Source organism: Pseudophryne corroboree, chromosome 4 (assembly GCF_028390025.1).
Source record: "Pseudophryne corroboree isolate aPseCor3 chromosome 4, aPseCor3.hap2, whole genome shotgun sequence".
Taxonomy (NCBI): domain Eukaryota; kingdom Metazoa; phylum Chordata; class Amphibia; order Anura; family Myobatrachidae; genus Pseudophryne; species Pseudophryne corroboree.
In genome coordinates this window covers 314,650,355-314,662,548 of record NC_086447.1, presented here as the reverse complement: position 1 = coordinate 314,662,548, position 12,194 = coordinate 314,650,355, and the positions used below count along the sequence as shown (strand labels likewise).

Here is a 12,194-nt window from a genome sequence, read left to right as displayed (position 1 = left end):
ATAACCCGATTTTTGTAACAATAACTATGTACAAGTATTGCAGACAATCCGCACTTGGGATGGGCGCCCAGCATCCACTACGGACTACGAGAAATAGAATTATCGGTAAGTAAATTCTTATTTTCTCTGACGTCCTAGTGGATGCTGGGAACTCCGTAAGGACCATGGGGATTATACCAAAGCTCCCAAACGGGCGGGAGAGTGCAGATGACTCTGCAGCACCGAATGAGAGAACTCCAGGTCCTCCTCAGCCAGGGTATCAAATTTGTAGAATTTAGCAAACGTGTTTGCCCCTGACCAAGTAGCTGCTCGGCAAAGTTGTAAAGCCGAGACCCCTCGGGCAGCCGCCCAAGATGAGCCCACTTTCCTTGTGGAATGGGCTTTTACAGATTTTGGCTGTGGCAGGCCTGCCACAGAATGTGCAAGCTGAATTGTACTACAAATCCAACGAGCAATAGTCTGCTTAGAAGCAGGAGCACCCAGCTTGTTGGGTGCATACAGGATAAACAGCGAGTCAGATTTTCTGACTCCAGCCGTCCTGGAAACATATATTTTCAGGGCCCTGACTACGTCCAGCAACTTGGAGTCCTCCAAGTCCCTAGTAGCCGCAGGTACCACAATAGGCTGGTTCAAGTGAAACGCTGAAACCACCTTAGGGAGAAATTGAGGACGAGCCCTCAATTCTGCCCTGTCCGTATGAAAAATTAGGTAAGGGCTTTTATAGGATAAAGCCGCCAATTCTGAGACACGCCTGGCTGAAGCCAGGGCTAACAGCATTACCACTTTCCATGTGAGATATTTTAAGTCCACAGTGGTGAGTGGTTCAAACCAATGTGATTTTAGGAACCCCAAAACTACATTGAGATCCCAAGGTGCCACTGGAGGCACAAAAGGAGGCTGTATATGCAGTACCCCCTTGACAAACGTCTGAACTTCAGGAACTGAAGCCAGTTCTTTTTGGAAGAAAATCGACAGGGCCGAAATTTGAACCTTAGTGGACCCTAATTTTAGGCCCATAGACAGTCCTGTTTGCAGGAAATGCAGGAAACGACCCAGTTGAAATTCCTCTGTAGGGGCCTTCCTGGCCTCACACCATGCAACATATTTACGCCAAATACGGTGATAATGTTGCACAGTTACATCCTTCCTGGCTTTGATCAGGGTAGGGATGACTTCATCCGGAATGCCTTTTTCCTTCAGGATCCGGCGTTCAACCGCTATGCCGTCAAACGCAGCCGCGGTAAGTCTTGGAACAGACAGGGTCCCTGCTGGAGCAGGTCCTTTCTTAGAGGTAGAGGCCACGGGTCCTCCGTGAGCATCTCTTGAAGTTCCGGGTACCAAGTCCTTCTTGGCCAATCCGGAGCCACGAGTATAGTCCTTACTCCTCTCCTTCTTATGATTCTCAGTACCTTGGGTATGAGAGGCAGAGGAGGGAACACATACACTGACTGGTACACCCACGGTGTTACCAGAGCGTCCACAGCTATTGCCTGAGGGTCCCTTGACCTGGCGCAATATCTGTCTAGTTTTTTGTTGAGGCGGGACGCCATCATGTCCACCTTTGGGTTTTCCCAACGGTTCACAATCATGTGGAAGACTTCTGGGTGAAGTCCCCACTCCCCCGGGTGGAGGTCGTGTCTGCTGAGGAAGTCTGCTTCCCAGTTGTCCACTCCCGGAATGAACACTGCTGACAGTGCTATCACATGATTTTCCGCCCAGCGAAGAATCCTTGCAACTTCTGCTATTGCCCTCCTGCTTCTTGTGCCGCCCTGTCTGTTTACGTGGGCGACTGCCGTGATGTTGTCCGACTGGATCAACACCGGCTGACCCTGAAGCAGAGGCCTTGCTTGACTTAGGGCATTGTAAATGGCCCTTAGTTCCAGGATATTTATGTGAAATGTCGTTTCCATGCTTGACCACAAGCCCTGGAAATTTCTTCCCTGTGTGACTGCTCCCCAGCCTCTCAGGCTGGCATCCGTGGTCACCAGGACCCAGTCCTGAATGCCGAATCTGCGGCCCTCTAGAAGATGAGCACTCTGCAACCACCACAGGAGAGACACGCTTGTCCTTGGAGACAGGGTTATCCGCTGATGCATCTGAAGATGCGATCCGGACCATTTGTCCAGCAGATCCCACTGAAAAGTTCTTGCGTGGAATCTGCCGAATGGAATCGCTTCGTAAGAAGCCACCATTTTTCCCAGGACCCTTGTGCATTGATGCACTGACACTTGGCCTGGTTTTAGGAGGTTCCTGACTAGCTCGGATAACTCCCTGGCTTTCTCCTCCGGGAGAAACACCTTTTTCTGGACTGTGTGCAGAATCATCCCTAGGAACAGCAGACGTGTCGTCGGAATCAGCTGCGATTTTGGAATATGTAGAATCCACCCGTGCTGTCGTAGTACTACTTGAGATAGTGCTACTCCGACCTCTAACTGTTCCCTGGACCTTGCCCTTATCAGGAGATCGTCCAAGTAAGGGATAATTAAGACGCCTTTTCTTCGAAGAAGAATCATCATTTCGGCCATTACCTTGGTAAAGACCCGGGGTGCCGTGGACAATCCAAACGGCAGCGTCTGAAACTGGTAGTGACAGTTCTGTACCACAAACCTGAGGTACCCTTGGTAAGAAGGGCAAATTGGGACATGGAGGTAAGCATCCTTGATGTCCAGAGACACCATATAGTCCCCTTCTTCCAGGTTCGCTATCACTGCTCTGAGTGACTCCATCTTGAATTTGAACCTTTGTATGTAAGTGTTCAAGGATTTCAGATTTAAAATAGGTCTCACCGAGCCGTCCGGCTTCGGTACCACAAACAGCGTGGAATAATACCCCTTTCCCTGTTGTAGGAGAGGTACCTTGATTATCACCTGCTGGGAATACAGCTTGTGAATGGCTTCCAATACCGCCTCCCTGTCGGAGGGAGACGTTGGTAAAGCAGACTTCAGGAACCGGCGAGGGGGAGACGTCTCGAATTCCAATTTGTACCCCTTTATACAGCAATACTTCCATATGCCGTTTGGAATCCGCATCACCTGACCACTGCCGCGTCCATAACCCTCTTCTGGCAGAAATGGACAGCGCACTTACTCTTGATGCCAGAGTGCAAATATCCCTCCGTGCATCTCGCATATATAGAAATGCATCCTTTAAATGCTCTATAGTCAATAATATACTGTCCCTGTCCAGGGTATCAATATTTTCAGTCAGGGAATCCGACCAAGCCACCCCAGCACTGCACATCCAGGCTGAGGCGATTGCTGGTCGCAGTATAACACCAGTATGTGTGTATATACTTTTTAGGATATTTTCCAGCTTCCTATCAGCTGGCTCCTTGAGGGCGGCCGTATCAGGAGACTGTAACGCCACTTGATTTGATAAGCGTGTGAGCGCCTTATCTACCCTAGGGGGTGTTTCCCAACGCGCCCTAACCTCTGGCGGGAAAGGGTATAATGCCAATAATTTTTTAGAAATTAGCAGTTTTTTTATCGGGGGAAACCCACGCTTCATCACACACCTCATTTAATTCATCTGATTCAGGAAAAACTACGGGTAGTTTTTTCACACCCCACATAATACCCTATTTTGTGGTACTTGTAGTATCAGAAATGTTCAAAACCTCCTTCATTGCCGTGATCATGTAACGTGTGGCCCTACTGGAAAACACGTTTGTTTCCTCACCGTCGACACTGGAGTCAGTGTCCGTGTCTGGGTCTGTGTCGACCATCTGAGGTAACGGGCGCTTTAGAGCCCCTGACGGTGTTTGAGACGCCTGGACAGGTAATAACTGATTTTCCGGCTGTCTAATGTCGTCAACAGTCTTTTGTAAAGTGCTGACGCTATCACGTAATTCCTTCCATAAGACCATCCAGTCAGGTGTCGACTCCCTAGGGGGTGACATCACTATTACAGGCAATTGCTCCGCCTCCATACCATTTTCCTCCTCATACATGTCGACACAACGTACCGACACACAGCACACACACAGGGAATGCTCTGATAGAGGACAGGACCTCACTAGCCCTTTGGGGAGATAGAGGGAGAGTTTGCCAGCACACACCAGAGCGCTATATATATACAGGGATAACCTTATATAAGTGTTTTTCCCTTATATAGCTGCTGTATTGATTAATCTGCCAAATTAGTGCCCCCCCTCTCTTGTTTTACCCTGTTTCTGTAGTGCAGGACTGCAGGGGAGAGTCAGGGAGACGTCCTTCCAGCGGAGCTGTGAGGGAAAATGGCGCTTGTGTGCTGAGGAGATAGGCTCCGCCCCCTTCTCGGCGGCCTTTCTCCCGCTTTTTTAAGGAAAAACTGGCAGGGGTTAAATGCATCCATATAGCCCAGGAGCTATATGTGATGTATTTTTCGCCATCTAAGGTGTTTTTATTGCGTCTCAGGGCGCCCCCCCCCAGCGCCCTGCACCCTCAGTGACCGGAGTGTGAAGTGTGCTGAGAGCAATGGCGCACAGCTGCGGTGCTGTGCGCTACCTTATTGAAGACAGGACGTCTTCTGCCGCCGATTTCCCGTTCTGTCTTCTGGCTCTGTAAGGGGGCCGGCGGCGCGGCTCTGGGACCCATCCATGGCTGGGCCTGTGATCGTCCCTCTGGAGCTAATGTCCAGTAGCCTAAGAAGCCCAATCCACTCTGCACGCAGGTGAGTTCGCTTCTTCTCCCCTTAGTCCCTCGGTGCAGTGAACCTGTTGCCAGCAGGACTCACTGAAAATCAAAAACCTATACTTAAACTTTTTCACTAAGCAGCTCAGGAGAGCCACCTAGTGTGCACCCTTCTCGTTCGGGCACAAAAATCTAACTGAGGCTTGGAGGAGGGTCATAGGGGGAGGAGCCAGTGCACACCAGGTAGTCCTAAAGCTTTTACTTTTGTGCCCAGTCTCCTGCGGAGCCGCTATTCCCCATGGTCCTTACGGAGTTCCCAGCATCCACTAGGACGTCAGAGAAAAAAACTTTTTTTTTAAGGGCTTAGGCCAATACATAAATGTTAGATGTCTCTTCAATGTTTTTTGTATGACAACCCCCAGAACAGCCATGGGTTGTTTCATTGTACCTCACAGTTTATTTGTTCTTGTGCTATTTTGTCCCTCACGCCAAAATTGGTATTTGGCTATAAAAGACTGAAATGTAATTTGGAAGAGTGGAAGTCCACTCAGCTTCTAACCACCCAATTAATAATAGGCGAACATGCAAACATTGGGCCTGATTGACAGATGCACCCAATAGCTTGCGTACATCTACGATGGTTATGGGTCTGAGCATGTGCAGAATAAGTCCTGCATGATTGCTTGCAGTCCACCCTTTGCTGTGTCTTTGGACAACGCCCGCCCCGAATCTACAATGCATGCAAGAGGTGTTTTATTGCTACAGATGGCTCCTGTAGTATTAGCACAATAATTGTACAATACTGCACAGCCACTTCCCTGCAGCTGTGCAATACTGTACATCTTTGAATCAGGCCTAGTGTTGTCCAATAATCTCCTGCACAATTACCAAATACAGACATTTTTAATCATCTTGGAGTGTTTCTTAAGGACTAATTTCACTACGGCATTAGACTGTCTGTGATTGACAGTGTGATGTCGTTTGTTGGTGGGGAGGGGGATGCAATGTCTTCAGTTTCTCCATATGGAGGCGTGTCGCTGACATTGCAGGGGAGGGATGAGGCCAGGATCTCTGCCAGCGGATGGAGATTTCCTGGCCTCTAGGTAGGACACCATGCTGTGTCCTGGGATGCAGCTCCGATCACCTCCTGCTACATTACCATATTAGAGCTATCACTGCTGCAGCAGCGATAGTATCTCCAGCCACATCTGAATGGTCAGAGGGTGCTCGCTACAGTCCTGCCAAGGTGATCTTTTATCATACAGGCAGTGTATTAAGGCATACATTGTTGGAGCCAGTAAGTTGAGTGAAATGCCAGATCTAGGGTAATTATTCTGAATTAATGTTTTAACTTACGGATTTTCAGCAAAAACAGGAAATTCCGTTAGCATTAATGTAGTAACAGAGAACCACAGAAGCACACAGAATGCCTTCATGAATAAACATACAGTACATGGCATATAAAAATAAATTCTATATTTTTGTATGCTAAATATTATTTGTTAACCTTTGTAAAGTTGCATTGGCCAATGCGTAAGAACCAGCCATTGACTGGTAAGGCCAAAGACAAACAGACAGACACTGTAGGGGGATATTCACCAAAGCTTGGAAAGAAACAAATTGACATTTAGAAGTTGACTGGTTAGGACTTTAACTCTCACCACTTTATCTCTCCAAGCTTTGCTAAATATCCCACATAAGGGGTAATTCTGAGTTGATCGCAGCAGCAAGTTTGTTAGCAATTGGGCAAAACCATGTGCACTGCAGGGGGGGCAGATATAACGTGCAGAGAGAGTTAGATGTGGGTGGGTTATTTTGTTTCTGTGCAGGGTAAATACTGGCTGCTTTATTTTTAAACTGCAATTTAGATTTCAGTTTGAACACACCCCACCCAAATCTAACTCTCTCTGCACATGTTATATCTGCCTCCCCTGCAGTGCACATGGTTTTGCCCAACTGCTAACAAAATTCCTGCTGCGATCAACTTGGAATTACCCCCATAGTGAGAACAGACTGACTTGACTGGAAGCAGTGGTATAAATACACACAAAGAAAAAAGCTCTCAGTTTTTGCTCTGCAAGGAAACCATAGTTTGGACAATTTTTCAATTGTGACCTCTAGTTAAATCCAATGGGTTTTTTCAACAAAAATGTAATATGACCTAAAGGTATTAAAATCACAGGGTGTATAAACAGTGGTGCATACAGGAGGAGTTTCTGAGTATCCAGAAACCCTCCCTGACAAACCAGTGACCTGTGATTCCATTAGAATCACGTAATGTTGTCCCCAACCGCTCCCAATAGGCCCACAAATTGTAGCATTATGCTATGAGGAGATGGGGCCTAATAACATAGTGCCCAGTTATTATATACATGTGATATATATAACAGATGTACCACTCTTGGGTGTGCAGCTGTGCTGATATACACAAGAGTGGTATATCTTTATTATGAAATTACCCCTGCTGTGATAAAATACAGTGGAACAGATACAGATGTGCCGCTGTCAGTGAGGCAGGGATGTGCCGCTGTCAGTGAGGCAGGGATGTGCCGCTGTCAGTGAGGCAGGGATGTGCTGCTTTGCTCTCTGTGAGTGCTGCTAGTTACAGATGATAGTGTGACAGTTGGAAGTAGTCCATCTATGCAGTTATGCTGGGAAGTGTGCGTCATTGGGAAATAATGCATGGTCATGTGACCCAATGTGTCCAATCAAATTACTGAGTTTTCTGTCATTAAACCATGCCATTTAATATATATTTATAATATTTATGCTTGCCCCCTCCACCCTAAAAATTCTGCATTTGCCCCTGATGCAAGATCATAATAATGTGATAGTATGTTATCTTTACTTCTCTGATGATTTTTAAAGCATCCATACTTACCTTCCTTCCTTTTTAATATGACATACATAATGTCCAGACATGGTTGATGTTCCCATATGACTGATAAAGGCAAAGAGTTCATATCCTACAAAAAGAAGCACAGATGATCACTTTGTAATCTCCCTCTCCAGTTGCCTACAACCGATAAAGCAGATAATTCCTTCCAGAAGCTATTCAGCCCCTTATTGGACATATATGTGGAAATGCGCATTGATGAAAAAAGTATGTGTAAAATGAACATGGTTTTGTTTTCGTTTTTTTGAATGCTCTGCAGATGACCAATAAGTACAGGATTTACAATGCATTCAGTCTTAGGGCTTTTATTACTTTCTAATGTTGAAATAAATTCAATAAGAACAGTGGCGGAACTTGCAAGTGGTGGGCCCAGGTGCAAAAATATGCTTTGGTGCCTCTTCCTCCACCCCATGGGGAGATGCAGTGGGTGACAGGCAGCGGTGCAAGTGGGCGGGTACGGGTGGGTATGGCGTACCCTTAAGAATTTAGCCGTGGGTACACCGTACCCACCGCCGTCGGGCCGCCGCTCCTCGCCGCTCCATCCCTCTCTCCGCTGCTCACCGCCGCTGCTGCGAGGGGAGGAGAGCGCAGTGTTCCCCTCTCCTGCCCCTCAGTGTCTTCCTTCAATTCAGCGCCAGGCCGTGAACCAATCAGAGCACATAGACCAGCAGCCAAGGCTGCTGGGCCGCGAGCTTTCATTGGCTCACGGATCGGTGCTGAATTGAAGGAAGACACCCGCACCGCCACCGGAGTCTGAGGGGCAGGAGAGGCGCACGCTGCGCTCTCCTCCCCTCACACACACACACACAGGACAGCAGCAGCGGTGAGCAGCAGGGGAAGGGGGGGGGGGGGGCATGTATACCTGGCACTGGGGGGACATGTGTATCTGGCACTGAGGGCATATCTGGCCCAGGGGGGACATGTGTATCTGGCACTGGGGGCATATCTGGCACTGGGGGGACATGTGTATCTGGCACTGTGGGCATATCTGGCACTGCGGGGGACATGTGTATCTGGCACTGGGGGCATATCTGGCACTGGGGGCATATCTGGCACTGCGGGACATGTGTATCTGGCACTGGGGGCATATCTGGCACTGGGGGGACATGTGTATCTGGCACTGGGGGCATATCTGGCACTGCGGGACATGTGTATCTGGCACTGGGGGCATATCAGGCACTCGGGGCATATCTGGCACTGGGGGGACATGTGTATCTGGCTCTGGGGGCATATCTGGCACTGTGGGGGCAATGTATATCTGACACAGTGGGGGCATTTGTGTATCTGGCACTGTGAGGCAATGTATATCTGGCACTGTGAGGCAATGTATATCTGGCACTGTGGAGCAATGTGTATCTGGCACTGTGGGGCAATGTGCATCTGGCACTGTGGAGCAATGTACATCTGGTACTGTGGGGCAATGTATATCTGGCACTGTGGAGCAATGTATATCTGGCACTGTGGAGCAATGTGTATCTGGCACTGTGGGGCAATGTGCATCTGGCACTGTGGGGCAATGTATATCTGGCATTGTGGAGCAATGTACATCTGGTACTGTGGGGCAATGTATATCTGGCACTGTGGAGCAATGTATATCTGGCACTGTGGGGCAACGTGTATCTGGCACTGTGGGGCAACGTGTATCTGGCACTATTGGGGTCATATGTGTATCTGCCCCTCCCCCCATATGTGTATCACGCCCCCCATTTGGCCACACCCATTTTTGGCGCACACGGATTTGCCGTGCGCACACAATACCTATAAGAAATGTTTCTACTTGCACCACTGGTGACAGGGAGAGGCAGTAGGTGGCCAGGGGAGGCAGTGGGTGACAGGTAGAGGCAGTGGCTGGTCAGAGGAGGCAATGGGTGACAGGGAGAGGCAAAAGCTGACAGGGAGAGGCTGTGGGTGACAGGGAGAGACAGAGAGTATCAGGAGCAGGGAGAGGGAGTGGGTGCCAGTGAGAATAGCACACACAGAAGGTCTGCACCACACAGTGGAGAGCTGGCAACCTTTGGCCTGGGAGAAAAATACAAGAAAGAGGCCCATTACTAATGCACCCCAACACAAATATGGGTTTTGATTAAAATCTTGGTGTGGTTATATATAGACAAACTGTTATGTCACAGAACGATAAAGAAATACAACATATACCAGACCCATCTAGTATTCAGCATACTTTTGATCAAAACATACTACAAAGAGCATCTTTATGACGACACAATACAGAATGCATACTTGTTATGTGACACAATACAGAATTGATGCCTTTTATACCTATCATGCCTGCACCATTGCCACATAAAGCCATCCCATCCACATTGTGCCCTCCCTAGTCACATCATGCCAGTAATTCCAACACTGAATAAGAGCAAATTAGAGGATGGTTGGGACATGGAAAGACTATGGGGAATTATTTTATAATCTGCACACTACTGTTGCATGGATCAGGATTGCGTGAAAACTGTGTGTGATTCATGGGGCATATCAGTGCAGTGGTAATTCTGCAGCTTTCATCAAGCAGATTTGTGTGCTAACAGCAGCACCTTGCAGGGGTGTAGTACGGCTGAACGGCGGTCAGGAGACCGCCGGTCAGCTTACCGACACCGGGATCCCGGCAGCATACCGACGCGGGATCCCGGCGGGGAGGGGCGAGTGCAGCAAGCCCCTTGCTCAGCGGCGACCTGCGGTCGCCACGGGTTCTGTTCCCACTCTATGGGTGTCGTGGACACCCACGAGTGGAAATAGTCCCTGTTGGTCGGCATGCCGACCATCGGGATAGTGAGCCGTCGGGATGGTGGAGGAGGTCGTTGGTGCCTCTTCCTCCACCCCATGGGGAGATGCAGTTGGTGACAGGCAGCGGTGCAAGTGGGCGGGTACGGGTGGGTACGGCGTACCCTTAAGAATTTAGCCGTGGGTACACCGTACCCACCGCCGTCGGGCCGCCGCTCCTCGCCGCTCCCTCCCTCTCTCTGCCGCTGCTGCGAGGGGAGGAGAGCGCAGTGTTCGCCTCTCCTGCCCCTCAGTGTCTTCCTTCAATTCAGCGCCAGCCCGTGAGTCAATCAGAGCACACAGGCCAGCAGCCAAGGCTGCCGGGCCGCGAGCTTTCATTGGCTCACGGATCGGTGCTGAATTGAAGGAAGACACCCGCACCGCCACCGAAGTCTGAGGGGCAGGAGAGGCGCACGCTGCGCTCTCCTCCCCCCACACGCACACACACACAGGACAGCAGCAGCGGTGAGCAGCAGGGGAAGGGGGGGGAGACATGTATACCTGGCACTGGGGGGACATGTGTATCTGGCACTGGGGGCATATCTGGCACTGCGGGGGACATGTGTATCTGGCGCTGGGGGCATATCTGGCACTGGGGGGGGGGCATGCGTATCTGGCACTGCGGGGACATGTGTATCTGGCACTGGGGGCATATCTGGCACTCGGGGCATATCTGGCACTGGGGGGACATGTGTATCTGGTACTGGGGGCATATCTGGCACTGGGGGGACATGTGTATCTGGCACTGTGGCCATATCTGGCACTGCGGGGACATGTGTATCTGGTACTGGGGGCATATCTGACACTGAGGGCATATATGGCACTGGGGGGACATGTGTATCTTGCACTGGGGGCATTTCTGTATCTGGCTCTGGGGGCATATCTGGCACTGTGGGGGCAATGTATATCTGACACAGTGGAGGCATTTGTGTATCTGACACTGTGAGGCAATGTGTATCTGGCACTGTGGGGGCATTTGTGTATCTGGCACTGTGGGGCAATGTGTATCTGGCACTGTGAGGCAATGTAGATCTGGCACTGTGAGGCAATGTATATCTGGCACTGTGAGGCAATGTATATCTGGCACTGTGAGGCAATGTATATCTGGCACTGTGAGGCAATGTATATCTGGCACTGTGAGGCAATGTATATCTGGCACTCTGGGGGCATTTGTGTATCTGACACAGTGCGGCAATGTGCATCTGGCACTGTGGGGCAATGTATATCTGGCACTGTGGAACAATGTATATCTGGCACTGTGGGGCAACGTGTATCTGGCACTATTGGGGTCATATGTGTATCTGCCCCTCCCCCCATATGTGTATCACGCCCCCATTTGGCCACACCCATTTTTGGCACACGCGGCTTTGCCGTGCGCACACAATACCTATAAGACATTTTTTCTACTTGCACCACTGGTGACAGGGAGAGGCAGTAGGTGGCCAGGGGAGGCAGTGGGTGACAGGTAGAGGCAGTGGCTGGCCAGAGGAGGCAGTGGGTGACAGGGAGAGGCAAAAGCTGACAGGGAGAGGCTGTGGGTGACAGGGGGAGACAGAGAGTATCAGGAGGAGGGAGAGGGAGTGGGTGCCAGTGAGAATAGCACACACAGAAGGTCTGCACCACACAGTGGAGAGCTGGCAACCTTTGGCCTGGGAGAAAAATACAAGAAAGAGGCCCATTACTAATGCACCCCAACACAAATATGGGTTTTGATGAAAATCTTGGTGTGGTTATATATAGACAAACTGTTATGTCACAGAACGATAAAGAAATACAACATATACCAGACCCATCTAGTATTCAGCATACTTTTGATCAAAACACACTACAAAGAGCATCTTTATGACGACACAATACAGAATGCATACTTGTTATGTGACACAATACAGAATTGATGCCTTTTATACCTATCATGC

At 49.6% G+C, this 12,194-nt stretch overlaps 1 protein-coding gene across 1 annotated transcript in view; it reads right to left on the bottom strand.

Moving 5' to 3' along the window:
• Nucleotides 1–12,194, bottom strand: part of USP13 (ubiquitin specific peptidase 13) — a 426,048-nt gene that overhangs the window by 9,648 nt on the left and 404,206 nt on the right. The window contains exon 20 of the mRNA XM_063916319.1: nucleotides 7,492–7,576. Coding sequence (XP_063772389.1) covers nucleotides 7,492–7,576 — 85 coding nt within the window. The remainder of the gene's footprint in view (nucleotides 1–7,491; nucleotides 7,577–12,194) is intronic.